The 21087-nt window shown below is 35.7% G+C and overlaps 4 protein-coding genes across 12 annotated transcripts; 1 reads left to right on the forward strand and 3 right to left on the reverse strand.

Annotated features, from left to right (window-relative positions):
• Positions 1-1017: 1017 nt before the first annotated feature.
• Positions 1018-5748, reverse strand: LOC143208248 (codanin-1-like). Of its 3 annotated transcripts, none has more exons than XM_076422481.1 (10): positions 5387-5748; positions 4701-4995; positions 4343-4619; positions 4108-4265; positions 3276-3860; positions 3003-3212; positions 2572-2931; positions 2325-2490; positions 1984-2252; positions 1018-1925 (listed from the first exon to the last, which is right to left on the reverse strand). In XM_076422481.1, exons 2-10 carry the CDS (start codon positions 4983-4985, stop codon positions 1770-1772), a joined length of 2466 nt encoding a protein of 821 aa, XP_076278596.1. In that variant the 5' UTR covers positions 4986-4995; positions 5387-5748; the 3' UTR covers positions 1018-1769. The 3 variants fall into 3 exon arrangements, with proteins under 3 accessions (XP_076278596.1, XP_076278594.1, XP_076278595.1); XM_076422479.1 differs by having other exon boundaries at positions 5316-5748; XM_076422480.1 differs by having other exon boundaries at positions 5265-5748.
• Positions 5749-5890: 142 nt separating this feature from the next.
• Positions 5891-9381, reverse strand: LOC143208259 (cathepsin L-like peptidase). Of its 3 annotated transcripts, none has more exons than XM_076422514.1 (7): positions 9234-9381; positions 7978-8090; positions 7432-7584; positions 7166-7360; positions 6880-7085; positions 6445-6596; positions 5891-6321 (listed from the first exon to the last, which is right to left on the reverse strand). In XM_076422514.1, the coding sequence occupies exons 2-7, from the start codon at positions 8071-8073 to the stop codon at positions 6101-6103; spliced, it is 1023 nt and encodes a 340-aa protein (XP_076278629.1). In that variant the 5' UTR covers positions 8074-8090; positions 9234-9381; the 3' UTR covers positions 5891-6100. The 3 variants fall into 3 exon arrangements, with proteins under 3 accessions (XP_076278629.1, XP_076278630.1, XP_076278632.1); XM_076422515.1 differs by lacking the exon at positions 9234-9381 and adding an exon at positions 8890-8908; XM_076422517.1 differs by lacking the exon at positions 9234-9381 and adding an exon at positions 8200-8218.
• Positions 9382-9553: 172 nt separating this feature from the next.
• On the reverse strand, positions 9554-14635 carry LOC143208253 (leucine-rich repeat-containing protein 40). 3 transcript variants are annotated; one of them, XM_076422502.1, is made up of 11 exons: positions 14308-14418; positions 13675-13704; positions 13369-13562; positions 13088-13291; positions 12891-13014; positions 12522-12691; positions 12323-12465; positions 12042-12242; positions 11629-11961; positions 11166-11351; positions 9554-11097 (listed from the first exon to the last, which is right to left on the reverse strand). In XM_076422502.1, the coding sequence occupies exons 4-11, from the start codon at positions 13277-13279 to the stop codon at positions 10992-10994; spliced, it is 1455 nt and encodes a 484-aa protein (XP_076278617.1). In that variant the 5' UTR covers positions 13280-13291; positions 13369-13562; positions 13675-13704; positions 14308-14418; the 3' UTR covers positions 9554-10991. The 3 variants fall into 3 exon arrangements, with proteins under 3 accessions (XP_076278617.1, XP_076278616.1, XP_076278618.1); XM_076422501.1 differs by lacking the exon at positions 13675-13704 and having other exon boundaries at positions 14308-14635; XM_076422503.1 differs by lacking the exon at positions 14308-14418 and having other exon boundaries at positions 13675-13716.
• A 2055-nt stretch (positions 14636-16690) lies between these two features.
• Tsen54 (tRNA splicing endonuclease subunit 54) lies at positions 16691-21087 on the forward strand. Of its 3 annotated transcripts, none has more exons than XM_076421529.1 (6): positions 16691-17501; positions 17572-17686; positions 17784-18123; positions 18201-18977; positions 19658-20838; positions 20915-21087. In XM_076421529.1, the coding sequence occupies exons 2-6, from the start codon at positions 17646-17648 to the stop codon at positions 21054-21056; spliced, it is 2481 nt and encodes an 826-aa protein (XP_076277644.1). In that variant the 5' UTR covers positions 16691-17501; positions 17572-17645; the 3' UTR covers positions 21057-21087. The 3 variants fall into 3 exon arrangements, with proteins under 3 accessions (XP_076277644.1, XP_076277645.1, XP_076277642.1); XM_076421530.1 differs by having other exon boundaries at positions 16691-17241; XM_076421527.1 differs by having other exon boundaries at positions 16691-17686.

Raw genomic sequence — 21087 nt, forward strand, 5'->3', positions numbered from 1 at the left:
ATGCAACATCTGTATTTACGTATGTTCGATCAACTGAAATTGCCAAGTACTTATCTCCACGGGATATTGCACGGGTTTTTCTCGCGCATGCGCGACCAAATGCAGGAACGTATCTTTGTCCTAATTTTGAAATGGAGAGGAAGAATTTATTCTTTTTCTCTTTTAAATACTGAAATAAGGTACGGGAAAGAAAATTGAAGATCTTTTATACGTTATTGTAACAGAACACGTAACGTAATTTTAAATTTACGTTACATGAAGATATTATTTTTATGCAAGCTATGTAATTAATGTATTTAAAAAAAGGACTAACTCACTCTAGATTAGAAAAGGACGATCACGGCGTGAACGAAGGTTAAATCACGGCCGTGATCGTAATTCTGCGATCACTATGATAGACAGCGGATCTTTATGCAAAATGAAAATTGTCTGCATCGATTGCAAGAGATAGAAACCAAATTGAATGTTAAGGAGAAATCATTTATGAATGGACTGCGGATCTTTATGCAAAATAAAAATTGTCTGCATCGATTGAAAAAGATAGAAACCATAATGTACGTTATTTTTTCCCTTAATGACTTTAATAGAAGAGAAATCATATATTGACTTCTTCAATTTTAAAAATTTTCCAACAGTTTTTAATTTCATCTATTCAATTTTGCTAGAAATGCATAAAGATCCGCAGTCTATGTATAAACATCTCCAATTTTTAAAATTGTTCAACAATTTTGAATTTCATCTACTCTTTCATCTACTACTTTTTAAATATGCACGTGGCAATTCGATAAAATCGGTTACAACGCGCGAACGCTTACGTGCGGCATTCAAACGACAGTCTCAAATGGCGATTCGAATCGACATAAAAATAAACGACTTCGGAAAATAAAGATAAACGAACAAGCTATTATTTGTTTACGGCTTCAACCATCTTAACATAAAATAAAACAAGCAACGATTATTGAATACCTTCGAACTACTTTTGGAATAGTAAACGGAGTGTACAGAAAGCCGAAACGATTTAAAAAACAAATCTTTGTTTATTTCACATTTCATACATACAGTAAGTTAAAATCTGGTCTCTCATCTAGAAAAAATACGCATTCGTTGGAATAAAACCGAAGAGTTTACGTGTTCACGCAACTTCAGATCTAGAAGCGAGTAAAAACGTTTTATGCAATCTCTGCATTTCTTGTTCCATATTAATTCTTCCTCGCCGACATCCAGAGACGTCGAGATGGGTCTCATTACAATTGCAATTCCTTCTGTCAATTTACAATTTCACGATGTAACATAACGTCGATCACAAAGTCAGCTTTCCCGTCGTTAAGTTAGTTAATTTACAAGAATTTACACTTATACTTATCCCAACAATTGTATTATTCGTACAATACAGTCCTCGCTGTCGACGGCTCGTAGCCGTAAGCCCTGTTCTTCTGGATAATTTCACGGATTCCATCGATTTGCCAACCAAGAGCATCTTTTCGAAAGGACAAGGCTTACGCTGTCAGGTTGAAAGCCTCGACAAGAAGAACTTGTACAATGCCATTAGCACTCGAACCTATCGACCAGGCGATTGTCTACGTGAGAACTGAACGAAGCACGTGAATACAATCTAGTTTGTACCATTGCAGACATTTCGATAAAATCAGGTTGAAACAATCATGTCGAAGCGAACATATAAAAATGAAAATGTTTTAATCAACTAATCTCTCCCGATCAACAGATTACTGCGCGATAAAAAGCCTATAGTCAAGATCGAACGACGACGATCAGTCTATGGGGCTGTAGTCGTTCGGAAACTCCATGTTATTGCACGTCTCCGCTACCCATCCGAGCAGGTATTTAATCTTCTCCGCTGTGTCGTCCGAGGCTTTGAAATCCGCGATCGCCTCCGACAAACATTTCGAAAGATGTCTTAATATAGGCTGGAAAGAAAAATACAAATTTATTTATATCGATAGAATAGAAAGAAAAAGTACTTACCAAAGGCCAGTCCTGCCTAAACAATGCTACACACTGGTCGCTAAAACTATCGAAGTCCACAATGCCCTTCGCTATTAGTTTTTTAATAAACTTCCCGAAAAGTGGCCACACGTCATCTTTTTCCGGCTGTGCCAACAACATAACGTTCCGAGGACTAAATATTCTGCACATAGGCGAGTCCAGTTCCAAAGCCTTCCAACGATTCATCGACCATATCTTGATGAACTTATCTTGAATCTTCTCGACGAACAGATCGCTCGCGTAGGCAACTGTAAATTGAGATATATGTAGACGTAAATGTACATACAACGATCGATAATTGCAAGGCGGTGGATTCATACGTAGCAACAAAGCGAAATCGATGCTGAGGAAGTACAAAACTTTCTCCGGGCCTGCTACCAGATCAGCTCTTTCAGTTAAAGTCTGGTACAAGTTGTCCAATGTGTCTGATACCGTCGTCATGACCAGAGAATCTCCATTGTAGTCCAATATGTCCCACATAAGCTCCTGGACAAATATATTAGAAATAAATATATTAGAAACAAATATATTAGAAAATATATTGTTCCACCATTTTGTTCTACATACTCTTAAATCAACCGTAATGGTGGTTGGACTGACAGCGTTCGGATTGTGTTTAATCTCTTGGAGAGAATGCAACTGCGAGTTATTCTTTAAAAATCTGTTTATTTCAACCTCCATGTCCTTCAAGAATAACGAGTCCACTATGTAAGATTGTATCCACTGGTGTATGCGTTCGGAGGCCAACCTCGTTGTAATTTTCACGCAAATCTCTTTCACTGACGCTAAAGTGTCCTCCGCTAATAACGCGTCTATAGATTTGACGACACGCGACTCGCAGATCGTCGACATAGACGACTCACATTTTTCTTTCAGTTCCTTGGACATACCTGCAGCTAAAGTGTTCATCTCATCCTCCACGGCAGCCTGTTAACGATACGAGTCAATTAATCACTTTAAGAATTACTTGAAGAATGCGAGAAAGTTTTGCAAATCACCTTCAAAGTAACCGTATCAGTCAACTCTTTCTCGTTCTGTTTCTTTTTCAAGATTTTTTCGAAAGCGCTTATGCTTGCTTCTCTGGAGGTCGTCAATAGAGTATTACATATGTGTTTAACGCAAGCCGAGGCGACCCTTTCCGATATGAAATCAATGGTTTTCCAAGTAGACGCTGGTTGCCCGTGAAAAAATGCTTTTTCTAGTTTCAGCTATCGACACGTTGAAAATATCGTATTGTTTCGTGGATTGTTTCAAGTAATCAATAAACTCACCTCTAAATGCTTTATACCTGCGCCCTTAGCAGACTTTAACAGTTGACTAGAAACAGGAGTAATATGCTTATTCGAATGATAATTCTTCTTGGTGTTTATTACGGCCACTTGCCCAACCGAGGGACAACATATACGCATTGTTCTCTCGTTAATAATATCTATCTTATCCAGATTGCATTTAGTAGATGCTACAGGAACTATCAGGTCTCCTAACAGCGCATTCTTTTGCACGTAGTGTTTGTCGAATTGCTTCAGATTCTTTAATTCCTCGATTTTGTACATTTTCTGCCAAGAGGAATAGAATTCCTTTGGGAAATTCGGCAAATCGAACAACCAACTTAAAGTGGATTTCAGTAGTATCGCCGTTTGTTTCGAAATAGCACTGTCGAGATCCTTCAAGTCAGAATTGTTCACAGCTCTGTAAGTGTAATACATAAGCTCCAACACGTGCTTGTAATATGGTAACCGAAGAGACACGCTATCCAACATGGCCAAGTATTTCGCTATCCAGGGTACGGTTAACGACAATTTTCCTAATACTATTGCATTGTGAAGACAAAGATGCAAATTGATCGTTGGTAATACCTAGGCAAGAAGCGTACGTAATATTAGTTCGAATTGTTAGCATGCTCATAAACATACAAACTCCTGAACAGTATCGAGTGTGTACGGGGTGATCCACGAATTTGCTATAATCACGTGAAAGCTCCCTTGAAACCATGCTATACCTGATAAAAACATTTTTTATTTGACTGCTAATAACAGAGTAATCTCTACTGGTCACGATTCGTGGTTCACCCTGTTTACATTTGATGTAAGAGATGTCTCTTACCTTACTCCTCACTTCCACTTGAGCTATCAAATCTTTCGAATTACCTGACTCCGATTTGTATGGCATAGACACAAGAAGTCCTAACATTTTCGCGAGGAGCCGTAAACTGCATAAACAGGTCATAAAGTTTTGTTGCGTTTGCTCGTCGACCATTGTTTCTATTAGAAATAAATTGCATTTGAATATTAAAGAATACATTCTATCGGTATACGAATAATTTCAAACATATCGATACCTGAATCTTCTATTTCGCTGCCGCTAAACTGAGTATTGTTCAACTCCATGATTTCGTGAATCAAACAATTTTCTAGGTGAACATAAAAGATCGGATTAAAAGCAAACAATATGAAATCTTTGAAAAATTCCTGTACCCCTGGAAAAGACGGTTCCATATTTTGATTTTTCGAGGGCTGCGGAGTTACCAAACGCTTCTGAAGTTGATTTAATTTCTGTGGATTCACGCATTTTAAAGCCTTTAGAAAGCTTAAGCTTTCGTCGTCCTCTGCTTCCGACTAGAAATGGGAAGAATAAGATTTGGCAAAGAAACAAACATGTGTATATATATTATAAATAAAGGGAACCTTTCCACCTACCTGTAACATTTTCTGTACACATGAAATTAAAAGCTGAGACTTGAACAATCTTGCAAAATGATAGTAGTTTATAGCATCATTGTGTAGAGTCAACATACTTCGTATTTTATTTCCAAGAGCTATCGGAAACGACCATCCAGGCACCGAATGACTTTCTTCCCATATTCTAAATATATTGTAGAACGCGTCTCTCTGTTTTTTGAAAGATTGAAAGGCGATTCCAGATGGAAAGTTCTCACGATTATCGGTATCTATTTGGAAGCACACGGTTAATTCCCCCATCATTTCGGATAAGCTAGAAAAACAATAAAACATATTTTTCTATTATAAAGAGAATACATTGATAAATATATTATGTTTAAGTTTTTGCTGTTTTATACAGGGAGCTTCTCTTTAAAATTCCATATTGTGCTATATAAAAAAATTAGAAATACATATGAACAAAATCGTCTTTTTGAAGAAAGAAATAAAATTTTGTAATTCATGTAAATATCAACATATTGTGCTCGAATGAACGCATAATGTTTTTTCGTGCAGTTTTTCAAAGAATTTACATTTACATACGTGCATTACATTTGAGATATATATTCTCTCATAAAATATATGTTAACATACTCGTTCGTTTAAATTGTCAAATGCATGACGTTGGTGTCGACAGATGTAACAAATTTCTAGGTTATATTTACAATGCGTAATGTGGTAAAATTTGCTCGATATCGATGCGCGCGAATCTTTCACCAGTACAATTATGTTAAAATATCGACTGTTAATTATTGTAAAATATCGACTGTGTGTAACGAAAACGATAATTATTCGAATTTCGATTATCTGGAGAACCGATTACAGGAACATAGAACGAATGACATTATAACACAGCAAGTCGCACAACACTGTGTAGCTACATATAATAGTCAATAGTGTAGCGTGTAGCAGTTTTACGTTTCGGAAAAACAGAATTTGTAAATTAGAAATTTCGAAAAATATTCTATCGCAATTATCATAAAAAAAAATTTATTCTGTGTGTATTATTTTAAAACAAAATCTATAATTATTTTTATTTGAATTCAACCCATTAGAATTTTCGAATTCAGTAGCGATTGTAGCGAAGCGAGAAATGTTGCCAGACATAAATGTTTTAAATAAGAAATTGCCCCCTTTTAAAAAAGGAAAGGAATTGTTAATACAAACGATTCTTATATTTATAAAATGTACCTATACGTATATATATATTTGTTTTTCTTTTCTTCAATGTGCAAATGTAAACTTAAATATAACACATCCAAATATAAGTTACACCATTTACAGTTAGTATAAATAGTGAATTATTACATATAATTCTACTTATTCAGTAGTTGCGCAAGGACCTTTTATCCCTAAAATTATTTACAGTTTTAGATTAATTATTCGTCAGAACCAACAATGGGGTAGAGAGCATTAGCCGCGATTCCACAATTGTTCTCTTTGTTTCTAGCCATTTTGATGTAACCATGATCACCCCACGTTGTTCCCCAACTGTTCTTCACCAACCAGTAATCGTCATCGTTCCCATCAGTTCCGTATCCAACCACTAATACTGCATGATCCAAATCTTTCGAGGAACACTCCGGTTCGTAATAGATTCCTGTATTAAAACAGAGAATTCATATTAAATAGAAAATCATCGGAACAAAATCCTGAATACATTCGCACCGAATCACGCATATAAATGATTCGGGGCGAACGTGTTGAAAATCGGAAAACAAACCCTCAGAATAAAATTGGAAGGTTTCGTGTGAAGCATCGATAGCAACAGAAATTGGTCCTATAGTAGCAACAGCTGCTTTCAGCTTTTCTTCATCATTTTCGGGAATGTTTACGAAGCCAATGTCAGAGGCTCCTTTGTTTTTCGGATTGTACCTAGAATTTGTAACAAAAATGAGCGAGTGTAATTTAAAACAGTGAAAATATTAAAAGACTTAAATAGTATGAATATATTTTCACTATATCTCAAAATTATTAATGAAGAATACAGGTTTAAATTTAGCTCCTGCATCTTGCAATTGATGCCCAAACTTTTTATTTTACATGAGCGTCCGAAGTCTAGTAATAATAATCGTTCAAGTACAGTGTTATCTCAAAAAATAAATAAACTATTGGTTTTTCTTCTGCTGTAACTTGCACCGATGTGCATTATCGTTACCTGCACTTGTCGTCTTCAGCTTCATACGGGTAAGTAGTCTCCAAATCGATACCATGATTGTCTTTAACGTATTGATACGCTTCATCAATCATTCCACCTTTGCATCCATCGTTACCATACTTTCCGGAGCAGTCGATTAAATTCTGCTCGCTCAAAGAAATCAGAGATCCTTTAACACGGAAATGTTGTCCTTCTAGACCCCCAGTCTACAATGAAATTTGTATTATTGAAACAAAAATTAGTTCAGTAATCAGCATACAAATAATAATCCAGTAATACAACTTACCGCTGAGAATGCCCAACAAGAACCACAGTGACCTTGATCTTTAATTGGGGTGACAGCTCCAGAGTCCCTCCAGTCTACAGTCTCTGGCATTTTTACATTTGCTGGTTCAACAAACATTGCTCCAGCAAACTTTGATCGATTTACATTGTTAGACTTGTTAAACCCATTCATTATATTCACAAATTCATGGTGAAGCTAAAAGTATAATGTGAAAGTTTACTGGCACTATAACGGGCATACATAACTTATACAAAAAGATTATTTACCATGTCTCCGTACTTGTTCATCTTAAGTTTATAGGACACATGATTCATTCCATATTTACCATTATGTTTGGCAATTTTATGCTTGTTATCCATGAATATCTTCATTCTGAACTTCTCCTCTATGTCAGAGTCGTACGCTTTAGAATGCTCCGACTAAGATACAAATAATTAATGCATATACATATAAAGCAAAGTTGGGAATTTAATGCAATTAATTATTACTAGACTAGATATAATGCTTTTGTGGAGAAAAATTTAAGGATGTTGATATACGATTTTTAAAGTATCAAAGATATTTGTAGTTGGCTCCTATTTGTTATAATCGATGAAAAGAAATGTTGATTTTACTTGAAGATCCTTGTAATCTGATCATTACAACTAAAATATGTGATTATCGATTACAATTAACAATCGAAATGTTTAATTCTACTGATTCAGGGGAAGTAAGAGTATTTATTTGCTTCCGGTTTATGTATGAGCATGAAACTTTTAGTGTTTGAGATAAGCAGAACGACGCAGATATCTCAATGTAAATGATTTATGTACCTTAAACGCGTGCCATTCTTCTTTGACAACTTCATAGAAAGACACGGCTTGCGCCATGGCTATTACCGCCACAAGTAAAAGTAGTAAGACCTTCATGCTTCTATATTTTGCAGCTGAAACAGAAAATACAAAACATTAATTTTCTCAAGCATTGAGTAATTTGACTTTTTATTTAAATATACAACAATTATATTTTTCTACAACATCGTAAATAAAACCGACCTTCAGAGAAAACAGTATTTCTCTGTACAAACTTAAACGAACCAGGAAAACAACATACGAATATATAAACGATACATTTTATCCATACGAAATTATACTTCGTATAACTCAAATATGTAGACCTTTTTACTACTTGATCTGTGTACTAGCGGAAAATGTTCAAAAACAGTATTCTTAAAATTATATGTCAAAACGGCAAGAAACATTTCCAGTTATTTTCTCACTGAAGAAACATAAGTTTAATTAATATTCGATGTATCTACGCGGAAAAATGATCTAAGCGAACGATATTAAATTTCTGCGGATGACATTGAAGCCAATACTTCGCGTCGATATAACGCAGTAGATTATCCCAAACAAAGAAACGAAATAATAATGTTCTCCGTTGACGCCATGTTATCTTTCTAAATATATATCTGCTCGACGCTGCTCAAGAAAGAAACGTCGATCAATCTTCTCGGAAACGAACCGTACAATGATTTATACCCTTTATTTTTCAAAAAATAAATATCGAACCGTTTGGTAACGGGCTATCGAAAGTATGTCACGGATCTGTTGTATGTAAACATATTTCGTATATGTAAATAGAGAAACGATATATCTCGTATTCCGACGACATCGAAACAGTTTTCAGGAAACTAGACTTCCTTGACGAGGAAAAGAATAAATTTGAAGACTGTCGAGACGTACAACAAAGCAATATTTCGGATGATGACGATCAGTAGACTGCGGATATTTATGCAATTTGCAATTTTTATGAACGAATTTTAAGAGAGAGAGAGAGAGAATCTTGAATCAAATAAAATCTTATATTACGTAGCGGTTACCTTTTTAGATCTGAAATCAATTAAAATCGTACGAAATTCTGTTGTATTTTATATCATAGCAGTTTTTGAACATTTTTAAATGTCATAATTGCATAAAAATCTGCAGTCTAATGATCAGTATTCTAGCGTTACGTCAAACGAAGAAAAATTCGTTTAAAATACACCAATATATGCGCCAAAAATAATCGAATATCTCGGATGTCTTACCAAACAGGCAGATTTGTTGATCGAGTTCCCTCGGAAATTGAAACAAGGTCCACGATCTAACTCGTGTAACTTTGAACTAACGAAAACGGTCTCTCTTCCCTATGTATACATATTCCATTGCCTCCCCCTCTACTACGTGATTCATCGACGCATGCTACTGTACACCACAGCTGACCACAGCGTCTCCCAACTTCCTGTCGCTTTAGATCACTTTAGATTCCAACAAAGAAACACTCTACAGACACAACACAAACGACTTGTTACGATAAATGTATTCTGCTTATCATTCTCCCAGTAACACTTATCTACATTGACGATTAGACGACTGCGCGTTTCGTGCATTTACTATGAAAATAAATCGACGAAGTCTAACGGTAAAGACTACAGAACTTCAGAAACAATGTTTCCGGATATTGACACAGCGAATTTTTAATTCCTGTCTACTATAACAGCATACCGAGTGTATGTAATTCAGGTGGAAAATTTTTATTTAGCATAAAGATCCGCTGTCTATTAATTAATAATATATATTAGTTAGACGAATTGGGAGACACAAATAAAAGAATTATTTAAAATAGATATTCAATCGCCCGTTGGATGAATATTAACGATCGATGAGTCATTTGGTCGGCGAGTCATATTAAAAATTTCAGATTATTGGTAAGTTCTGGTATAATAAATGTTTTAGTTAGAATGATTAATAATCAGACAAATTGTCAGACAAACAGTCAGACAAACAGTCAGACAAATTGGGAGACACTGACAGGGTAGGATGTCATTTATGGAATTCATATCTCTATCTATTTGTGCGTGTTCCACACATCCACTTCTGGTATTTTGTGTTATTCGATTTATATGCGATCATCCGCTGCAGTTGTCATGTGATTTTGATAAATGTAGTAACCCATGATGCGGTTTTATCGCTAGCTGCGCATGTTCGTAATACTTTAAACTTTAAACTACGTCCTAATCTGTCGATTTTGTACGCCGCTTGTTCCACATATTTATGTACTTATTTAGATCGTTTTGTCCTTACATTCTCGAACGTTTCTTAAATGATTTTGAATTTAGCAAACATTCGAATAAAAAGCTGTATCGTCGAGGGAAATTAGTCATACAGAATTCCGAAAAATATGAACGCATTCTGCAGATGAAATCACGACGCTGATGTTGCGTTTTTGATATTTGATATCACGTGATAACTTCGAATTGTATGTGAGTAACGTATTCAATTTCAAAAGCTGCGAACAGATCAAATGTTCGTACCATTCGAAGAGATGAAAAATATTGCAATACGCGTCATCTGTTTCATCAGGTACTCGAGTTCTACTTCTAAAATAATAATTTCATAACAATAATCCGTTAAAAAGGTTACGCTTCACGTTTTCAATTTATTTGTTTCCGAGAGGACATACTTCATTTAAAAAATTACAAGCAACAATCATTTTGAAAAGAGCGATCTTACAGAGGAATTTCTATCGTAATTGGGTGACCTCGACCTCGACAACCTACATGCAGATGCAGACAGTGTTGCCATTTATTCAGATTGTTATCTCAATTCTTTTCTCTGAAATCATCTGGAATCCGGTGTATGCGAAAACTTGGAAACGTTGGAAAGCGTGATAATATTTGAAATGTAGTACGGTATAAAGTGGAGGATTCTTCGACGTGTGTCTTAAATATTCTACAATCTTTTATAGAATTCTTTAACAAATCTCCAACAGTTATATATCATTTTGAAAATTTGCCGAGTGTGTTTCAGCGAGGTATTCGGTCCCTGAGATAAGCAAGTATCTCTTCCGTAGACTTGGCCAATATTGCTTGTCGTGGTTGTTTGAAACAATTCCCAGCCAATAACAAAGTTCTATAGAAGAAGGAATTTCTTTACTGCTCTCTCTACTACTTTTATAGAGTCGATTCATTTTTACTTACTTTATATTCATTAAATTACCAAGTTCCGGTGGCACATATCCGATATTATTATTAGCTAACTCTAATACTGCCAGTTTTCGTAACTTCGCTAACGATGGTACATCGATATTAGTTATTTCATTATTGTCCGCTATCAATATTTCCAATGATTCTATCTCATAGATGGCTTGTGGAATTTCTTTGTACCTGTGGCACATATTTTCAAATGAACTCGCAATATTTATCATTAGACTGCGGATCATTGCAAAATAAAAATTGTCTGCATTGATTGCAAGAAATAGAAACCAAATTGAATGTTATTTCTTCCCCTAATGATTTCAATAGAGGAGAAATCATATATTGACATCTTTAATTCTTAAAATATTTCAACAATTTTGAATTTCATCTACTCAATTTTACTATAAATGCATAAAGATCTGCAGTCTATTTATCATTAATCGAAATATCTGAACATGTACGATACCTGTTGAACGAAATATCAATTTCTCGTAGATATTTTAATAAACCAAGGCTGGAAGGAAGGGAGTCCAAAAGATTGTTACTTAAATTCAAGTTTTGCAAGTGCTTATACTTTTCCCCGATCCATTCTGGTATACTTGTTAACTGATTAGTCGCCAGTTTCAAATCGCTAACTCTTTCGATTATGGATAATTGGTCAGGTAAAACCGATAACATATTTCTGCTTAAATCCACTGTGCTCACGTCAGCTTTAGATGCGTTCTCTAAAACTTCTTCTGGCAACTCGACGAGCTTTTGGCCAGCCAAACTAAGCAATTTTGTACTTTGCATTGTGTATCTACGACGTTACGACTGATTAAATTACATGTTTCTTGAAATTTTAGATCGTTTACGACAGATATCTTCATCTACACATACTTATCTGGATAAATACTCGTGCTGACGTCTGTTATCGCATATTCTTTTGTACTTAAATTTGTACTATCAATACTTTGTCGTATGTGTTGTAAAATGCGAGACGTACCGCATCGTATTATATCCGCTCTTACATTTTGCACATTATTCCCGTAGATCGTAAACTGCTTTAAATTTGGCAATATACCAACATAACTTGATATCCTATGAAACAATGCGATCATTAAAAAAATTCTAGTATATATAATGATAATACGTGTATGTACATATACGAAGAAACATACGTAGTTAGATTGTTGTGGGACAAGTCAAAAATTTCCAAGCTCACCAACTTTATAATTTCTTCCGGTATCTGATCGATTTTATTATTTCCTAAAGTTAACGTTTTTAATCTACCTACGCCCTCCAAACACGACATATCGATTTCCTGAAAATGATAAGAATGAACACTGCAAACGATTTCTAATAATTATGGATACCTACTGTTATATTATTATCAGCCAAGTGCAGCGTTTCGAGCAGCGTACAACCAGATAGATCAGGGATTGTTGTTAACTTGTTCATTTGCAGCATCAATTTCTCGAGCATCCTCAATTCGCTCAAAGGAGGCAATCCTTCCAACTCGTTGTGGCTGGCATCTAACTTTCGTAAATCTGTTTCCGAAAGAATATGTAATTATTAAACTGGAGTGAAATAGAAATTTATTTTCTATCTTAGTATGATTAATAGGTTGAAAATAATGCAATAGTATTTTTAAATTCATGTAATGTTTTTACTGTCTTAAATTGCACCTATTCATTTTTCTCATAAATGCATAAAATGCTAAAAAGTTTTAGAAAAGGGAAATCTTACCTCTCATACTTGTCAAATCACGTGGTAATTCTTTCAGTTTGTTATGACTTATGTCCAAGACGATCAATCTTACTAAATATCCCATTCCCACTGGTAATTTTGATAAACTGTTGTACGACAAATCCTATGTGTACAGAATATTTCAGATGTATCGTCAATCGATTATTTAGCATGCAAAAGCGATATTTTCAATTTACCAAGTAAGATAACATCACTAAATCCCCAAACGCAGGATCCAGTTCTGTCAGGCAATTATTCTTTAGAAACAAATCTACTAGATAGTGCAATTTATAGAATTCAGGAGGTAATTTCTTTATTTTATTGTTGGATAGATTCAGTACTATTAATTTACTTAAAGTTCCAATTTCTGGTGGTAAGTCTTCGATCATGTTGTTGTGTAACTAAAATCATGAAATTTTAATCGGTACAAATTCATCGGCGTGAATACTACAACGATTAAAATGTTGCCGATATTTACAAGTAATGATATCAATTCTGATAAACATTCTATGTTCGAAGAAATTGTAGTTAAGCTGTTGCGACTTAAGTCCAATTTCAGGAGCGGTGTTTGTTCCCACCATCGTTCGTTTTCGTGTACATAATCGAACTCAAGATGTAATTGTTTCACCTCCTCTTTCGTTAGTGCATTTATATGCCATACTCTACTAGGCACTGCAACAAATAGTATTAATATTAATACAGTATACCAGCGAACAATCACGATCTTCAAAATAGAAGTTTCTCAACAGACATAGAAATTATTTTACAACTAATAGTGGCTTACCTTATGATGCGCTTGCGACGATCTTGTATGCTATGATCGTAAACATTGTTTATTCTAGAACATTTTTCGCAGTCTAACATGCAAAGCTGTCTATGCGTTGGATGTAAAAAAAATAAAATATTATAATTATGATTTTGTTCGACATAGAAATCGAATGAAAAATCAAAATAAAAGAAATGATAAAATATATGTTTATAACAATTGGTCGGAAGTAAACTGATGGTAAATAGAAAGCATAAAGCGTGTGGCACACGATGCGATGTAATTTGTTTACCCATAAACCAGTAATAATTATAAATGAGATATCTGTGGTGTAAAGTACAATTTTATTTCGATTGAACAACTACAAAATAATGGAACACTTATTTATCGTACTTAGAATAGTTTGACACTGTCATTTTACAATATAATTATATGTATATATCGATTAAAATCTCTCTTCGTAAGACACATATTAAATTAAAACATGGAAAATACATAATGGGATGACCTAATAATATGAACATGCAACAATTAGCTCATTTACGAGTGCAACATCGGAGTATCAAGCATCTGGTCGATTATCGGAGAGTGTACATATCTAAATTAACATATCTAAACAACATTCATTTCGTTTTCAAATGTAGCAAATACCCGTGGACAGCCCTTTCGACGAGAGATTTAGAACACCAGATTTTCTTGCGGCGATAATGTTAACCTCGGACAACTCGGCGTTATCGTCATTTTTTGTGCGTTGCTTGAACACTGCTAGATGATTGATATTTTTCTTAACGCTGCTCATGCTGCACTTTTATTGCGCACATTATTTACAGATCGACATCCCCGTTGCCCCAGTGCAGGATGATTTAATGATGAATCTTCTCCCACTCTTTGCTTAACAACGCATCGTAAATACAACAATACAAGGACGTTGCTTTGCTGCTTGCGTCTTACACAATAGAATAGTGAATACGTTATATATGTTATATCGAGGTACTATCGATAGTTCTCGCTATCGAAAACTATCGATGATTTACTTTTACTATCGATAGTTATCGGTAGCAAAATTTCGGGGTTGACCCTGATAACCAAATTCTCGATTTTTGCCTGGGATTCTCCGCGCGTATTAGTAGCTATTTTTGCCGTCTAATAGCGGAGGGCAATAGCAGAAGGCAAATTGAAGGCAGCCAGCCGGCCGAAGCTGAATTTGTTTAAGAGGGCAGTACCGTCGCGTCTACTGATCTGATTGGCTAATATCGTTTTACAGGGCCGCATCGTCGGTGAGGGTAGTTCGCACTGATGTGGCAGATGTCAGCAGCGAAGTAATCGAGCGCACGAGGAAGAAGATCGATCGACACCAATCGATACGATCAGCGTGTCGTTCGGAATAACGCATACGGTCGTGCGCAGGCGCGGCAGCTCCCCACTACGCACAGATGCACATTTTGTGCACATGCAAATTTTACTTATTCTCATATTTATGTTATTTTTCTTAGACTGCGGATCTTTATGCGAAATAAAAATTGTCTGCATAGATTGCAAGAGATGGAAACTATAAAAATTGCATTGCCATACCATTTTCTCTACAGTTCAATTTCAATTCATTACATTTCGAAATTTATTGAAATGTGTTTATGGAAAAAAAGTGTCGTTCGACGGAAAAGAAAATTTATATTTTTTGTATGACTACTATACACTTATTTTAATGTTTAAATATTAATAATTTTAAATTCAGACTACTCAATATCAGAAGGGATAATAAATGAATGAAGTAGGAAATAATAAATATTATATTTTTTCATTTAGTTTGATTATTTTTCTTTATTAGTCAACTATTAGTCAAATTTTTACAAACCTTGACTTGCGCGAACACAGAAGATGATTTGCAGGACAAATCTGATAAACAGGTTCTGGATGATCAGCTTTTCTTCGTAACTCCTCCCGTGAATCGCTCGAGTACAGTGCTGCTCTCACCGCATTTCTTCTTGGTTGAAAATGGTTGAAAAGAGGATTGTCTTATTATACAGACCTGGGCGACGCTGGCTCGAAAAATACATGTTGCTGTTGCTGCTTCTCACCAAAGAGGACTGAAGAGGACTAATCCCAACTAATCCTGACTAATCCTCTTTGCTTCTCACCTTCTCTTGCTCAGTAACACTCAATTACACTCAGTAAGACAGTTCCAGTCCCCACGTCATCCACTCCGACAAAGGAGTTGCAGGCTGCAACAGGCTGCAAATGGCTGCAACTTGCAGCAACATGTGTTTTTCGAGCCAGCGTCGCCCAGATCTGTTATATATTCGCCAATCACATCATCACATCAGTACGACTCGACGGTACTGCCCTCTTAAACAAATTCAGCTTCGGCCGGCTGGCTGCCTTCAATTTGCCTTCAATTTGCCTTCAATTTGCCTTCTGCTATTGCCCTCCGCTATTAGACGGCAAAAATAGCTACTAATACGCGCGGAGAATCCCAGGCAAAAATCGAGTTAATCCCACCTTGAGCAACTCGAACAATAGCGCAGCTCGGAACGGGCCAATTCTTAGCTCTAGGTAGGATTATCCCTCGGCAGGCCTGGTTATCAGGGGATATTCGTACAGTTGTAATTGTTTTACTCGACAAATATTGCTAAAATCCAATAAAACTACTGAAAGATCATAATATATTTTATCCTAGACTTACCATAATATCACAATTTATTAGATAAGCATCAATATATGGCTTTGTATACATATCTTCAAATATCGATGATGAAAACATCGATATATCATTGTCATCTCGAATTCAAATTCAAACTTCATTGTAAAGTAAATGTTTAAAATTCGAAATTCCAAATTGTTTTATATTGTAATACACTTATCGAATCATATATAATTAAAGAATCATGGTTAGTAAATTCTGATATATAATATAGAAAATTGGAACAAAAATTATTCCTAATATTACTATTATTCCGATAATTATCGGAAACGCAGTGTTCCAAGATGGTTCCAAGATAACGGAGTATCTGGTGCCTACAAGGCACGTCACAAGATAATTCAAAATGGTGAATAGCGGTATCAGATCTTGAAGAGATCACGATAATTGCGCTGTTGATTACAGAAGAAATATAAACAAAAAGTCAATAAATATCTAAAAATCTGTCTACAGAACGTGGCTGTATTCAAATGAACAAAATTTTTTATTACACTAATCATAAGCGCAAAACATATGAAACATTTCTGGAGAGGACTTATTGAAACAATTATAACACGTTTTCTCGATTTATTTTGAATCTATGTAATATACACAATTCATCGCAATTTAGCACTTTAAACATATAATGAGTCACCCCGTGTGAAAGTGATAAAAATTATTTCGGCAATTTGTTGTTACATTGACGGGAGTATCGCAGAGTAAATAGGAATTCTCTGTGAGACAGTGATCTCTGTGTGGGAGATCTGGTGGAGATCTGGGAGTTACCACGTGTGTAACGTGAAAGGTTCTAGCATGTGCAATACAAATTGATACAAATTGCAACAAAACTTTGTCATTGCACCAGTGAAAACAAATATTCGTATTGTGCTCTGTTTGCACACGTGTAACAGGTACACAATTTAACCATTTTGTATACGGAGCACTATGTAACCGAAAGACAATTTACATGCACGAAGATACTTTACAAGTGTGTCCGAGTATATCAGAGTATATCAAGCACTAATTCTTGAATTTGATTCGCGATTTTTTCGATGCCGGTATACCTCGAATCTCACGACGATAATACAGCTGTAATAATTCTGAAAATCAATGTCCGATGAATATATTCGTACGGACAACAAATTAAATTATTAATTATTAATGACGGAAGGTGATGATCAGCTATACACGTTGATAAATTTGTTGGAGAGTGTATAACGCATAAATACTTTATGGCACAGGTAATGGGACTGTACAGTTTTAAAAATAAGTAATCGATTTAAAAAGATTGATTCACCTAAACGGTGGCGAAAAGATGACTGAAGAAAGGAGAAAGTTACCCACGAATTCGTTAACGTGAGTTTTCTATTGTCCTTCATTTTTTAACGGGTATCGAGTTACTCTGAACGATAAAGAGTTACTTGAAAATATTCTAACGGTTGTTATATTACAGTGTAGAAGAGCTGCTGAGGAATAAAGGCATTAAATGCAATGCCTGGGACGAGTATGAAAGGTCCGCCAAAACTCTTCCGAAGACTGGTATGAAGCAATTTGAGCCGGATGACTCTTGGTTGCAGAATATGCAAATCGAGAAGGGCCTTAAATCAAGGAAGAATTTAATAGCTGTAGAAAGAGTAGATCGTATCTCGCAATTAGCCAGCGCCGAATGGTTGCCTCTACAGAAGAGAGCTAGAGTGAAAAAGTATTCTGGTCAAGATTGGGGTAATTATGGCTTGGAAAAGAATTGTGCCTTGTATTTATTGCCAGAAGAAGCACTATTTCTTCTAGAAACTGTATGTTATCATTCTAACACAAATCATCGGATTGTTTAACGCGGTACAGGAAAAAGTAAGACGCTATTTTGTTTTAGAACTGTTTGGAACTTATTTGGAACGATGTACCATTGTCCATTCAACAGGCTTACGAACTTTTAATTGATAATGTTGAGTGTACATTAGAAGAATACAGAGTTTACAGTCATTTAGCACGTTACGGTTACCGTATACAAAGGTTTATCTACGACACAGACAAGAATATGAAAAGTGATGAAAGTAATAACGTGAAACGCAAAGTCCTCGTTGAACCTGAAAATGGTCTTTGGAAACCAACGAATACCGATACCAATACAGGAAACGAAATGCTTGTTAACGATCAGGAAAATACTAACGATTCTGTAGAGACTTGTCAAAACCTAAATGAATCTGTAGACATGGATGATGTACATAAAGTCATGAATGATCTTCTTAGCATGGTAGAAAACATAGAAAGTGAAAAGAAGGATACGGAGAATTGTAAATTATTGGCAGCTAACGCGTCTACTGGAAAACACAATCAGGAGAAAAGGAAACGAACTAATAAGGTACAGATCATATCGGAAGAAACGCTGCTGGGCAGCATTAAAATTGTCACAGACAAAAATAGTTGTACACTAGGAAATAATTCAAATAACTCAATGTCGAATTGGCGGTCGGCGCGCATACAGCGTAACGTTAAACTGCTGCCCAAGAGGACCGATAAGGCGCTCTTACCCACTCCCGATATTTCTGGGCTTGACAGTAATACGAAGAGCTTCGACAGCAGTCCAAGAAAACATAAGTCGTCTTCACCGCCCGGGGAGGAGTCTCGAAGCAAAAGGCTGAAGCACGAGGTACAACAACGTGCGATAAGTTGCTGCTCTTTTCTAAGTAAAAGTAGAAAAAAATGATAGAGGAAAAAATCATACGTCATAATACATCCTAACTTCTTATGACCTTATTTTTTATGTGGATGCACCAATGCATCCGTCAGGTGCAATTGCACTTTATTCTTCAATGCAACCCAATTTTTTTGTTAAACCAATCGATCCCTTTCATTATTCTACGTGTAAAAGTACTAACCCAAGTCAATACTTCACGAGACATTTGACAGTTTTTTAAAATATTCTTAAATATTGATTACGAACGAATCAAATTTTATTTCATCTAAAAAGAAACACATAACATTCATATTCGTTAGACTTTGTTCAAAACTTCATGACGAGTCTGACAGCAGTAACTTGTCTCGGTTCCCAGAATCATCCTCTACAATGATTACTAGACAGCGGATTTTTATACAAAATAAAAATATTTTGCATTGATTGTGAGAATCAGGAATAACATAAACATTTATTTCATCCCGTAACAATTTTGTTACATTAAACGCAACATTACAACATTCTTGAATTTTTTAAATCTTTTACTGTTTTATATTTCGCCTAACCAATTTCTTCATAAACGCATAAAGATCCGCAGTCTAATGATTACGTTAACATATCAACACCAAGCTAACTCGTGTCTTTCGTGATTTTAGGTGATCGAACTTTCCGACGACGAAGTCGAAGAATTGCCGCAGCCTATGTCGCGGATGGAGATATTAAATTTAATCCCAAACATGGCAGCCCAACAGACAGTAGTAGTGAAGATTTCGAGGGGCTACATACCGCACAGTGTGAAGCCTCAGAATAATGTTTACCACTACGAGAGCAAAAAGCTGAGAAATTTACATCAAACAGATCGAAAGCTAAGGCAATCCGGCGTGGGGAATGGAAATGCATCGAATAGCAATCAAAGTAATAATACGCCTCAGTACAATAACGCATCGACGAGCAATAACGCATCGACGAGCAATAACGTTAGAAGAAGCACGCACGTCGCTACATTGAATCATAATTTAGCGACGAACGTGCAGAACGTTTTTATGCAAGATTACTTCTCTATGGGACGTGGACAGTACGGGAACTTTAATACGAATTTTATGTATAATAGTAGAATGCCATTCGCGTACAACCAAAACTCATTTTGGCACCATAGGAATACTATATTTCAAAATATATTCATCGAGAACCACAGCGCGGCGATTCAGAATAGGTTTATGTCCGTGCAGATGAATAATTTGTTAGTGCCAAATTTGGGTAACAATATGATGAGAAACGTTGTTACTCGGAATCAGTCGTACCATAATTTTCAGCCGAACAACTCAATGTCCCCGAGGAGAATGTATCATCATAGAATCGAAGAGAATATGTCGATTCATTGTGGCGTGGCGAAGAACGTGTCGTTACCCGAGTCTCGTCAAAGGTATTGGCCACGTAATCATTATAGAAATTCGACTAACAACAATCATTCGAATCGTAACGACGAGGAGAATCAAGCGGTGTTTAAAGTGCTACCAGGAGCATCTTCCTGGTCGGAATTGAAAACAAAATGGCGCGAAGAGAAAACGATCACCATTGACGATGAAGATATACGCAGGGACGAAGAGTGCGATGAAATACAAGTGGTTGGACGATTGAGGAGTCCACTTTGTGGGCCAAAGAATGCAGTCAGCCTGGAGGAAGTTTTCAGTAAACTCAAAATAATCAAATCCATGCCCGAAAAGACTGTGAGGAGAAAGAAAAGCAGATACAAGATATCGTACAATATTTATTCGAACACGCAGAATTATAGGAAAGCGAATCCTGGTCCACCCCTATACCGAATCGTTGTGATAAAGTAACTAGAAATTTTTCTATCGACAACTTATATTTTTTATCCCACAAATCTTTATTTGTTTTCACATTGATTGCAGGCAAGACGATCCATTTTTACAACCGATCGAGTTGCATCGTCTGGTACAAGATACAAACAACTCGCCAATAATGCTGGCCTGTGTTTCCATGTCAATTTCATACATTCAGCCAGGATTTGTATGTATACCTAATTTAACGTAACCGAAATAAAATATTTAATTACGTTTATTTA

Source organism: Lasioglossum baleicum, chromosome 4 (assembly GCF_051020765.1).
Source record: "Lasioglossum baleicum chromosome 4, iyLasBale1, whole genome shotgun sequence".
NCBI lineage: Eukaryota > Metazoa > Arthropoda > Insecta > Hymenoptera > Halictidae > Lasioglossum > Lasioglossum baleicum.

Excerpts from the sequence above, each read along its gene's own strand:
- LOC143208248 (XM_076422481.1), bottom strand. The coding sequence starts at position 4,985 with ATGATGGGGGAATTAACCGTGTGCTTCCAAATAGATACCGATAATCGT. Across the intron at positions 4,266-4,342 it reads CAGCGAAATAGAAGATTCAG|AAACAATGGTCGACGAGCAA; the intron begins GTATCGATATGT and ends TATTTCTAATAG. Across the intron at positions 2,253-2,324 it reads CGATTTCGCTTTGTTGCTAC|TTGCCTACGCGAGCGATCTG; the intron begins GTATGAATCCAC and ends CTCAATTTACAG.
- LOC143208259 (XM_076422514.1), bottom strand. The coding sequence starts at position 8,073 with ATGAAGGTCTTACTACTTTTACTTGTGGCGGTAATAGCCATGGCGCAA. Across the intron at positions 7,585-7,977 it reads AAGAATGGCACGCGTTTAAG|TCGGAGCATTCTAAAGCGTA; the intron begins GTACATAAATCA and ends TTTGTATCTTAG. Across the intron at positions 6,322-6,444 it reads CTTCCAATTTTATTCTGAGG|GAATCTATTACGAACCGGAG; the intron begins GTTTGTTTTCCG and ends GTTTTAATACAG.
- LOC143208253 (XM_076422501.1), bottom strand. The coding sequence starts at position 14,455 with ATGAGCAGCGTTAAGAAAAATATCAATCATCTAGCAGTGTTCAAGCAA. Across the intron at positions 13,563-14,307 it reads GTCGAAAGGGCTGTCCACGG|TGCCTAGTAGAGTATGGCAT; the intron begins GTATTTGCTACA and ends TATTTGTTGCAG. Across the intron at positions 12,692-12,890 it reads TGATTTGACAAGTATGAGAG|ATTTACGAAAGTTAGATGCC; the intron begins GTAAGATTTCCC and ends TTTCGGAAACAG.
- Tsen54 (XM_076421527.1), top strand. The coding sequence starts at position 17,646 with ATGACTGAAGAAAGGAGAAAGTTACCCACGAATTCGTTAAC. Across the intron at positions 18,978-19,657 it reads GCAAAAGGCTGAAGCACGAG|GTGATCGAACTTTCCGACGA; the intron begins GTACAACAACGT and ends TCGTGATTTTAG. Across the intron at positions 20,839-20,914 it reads TACCGAATCGTTGTGATAAA|GCAAGACGATCCATTTTTAC; the intron begins GTAACTAGAAAT and ends CATTGATTGCAG.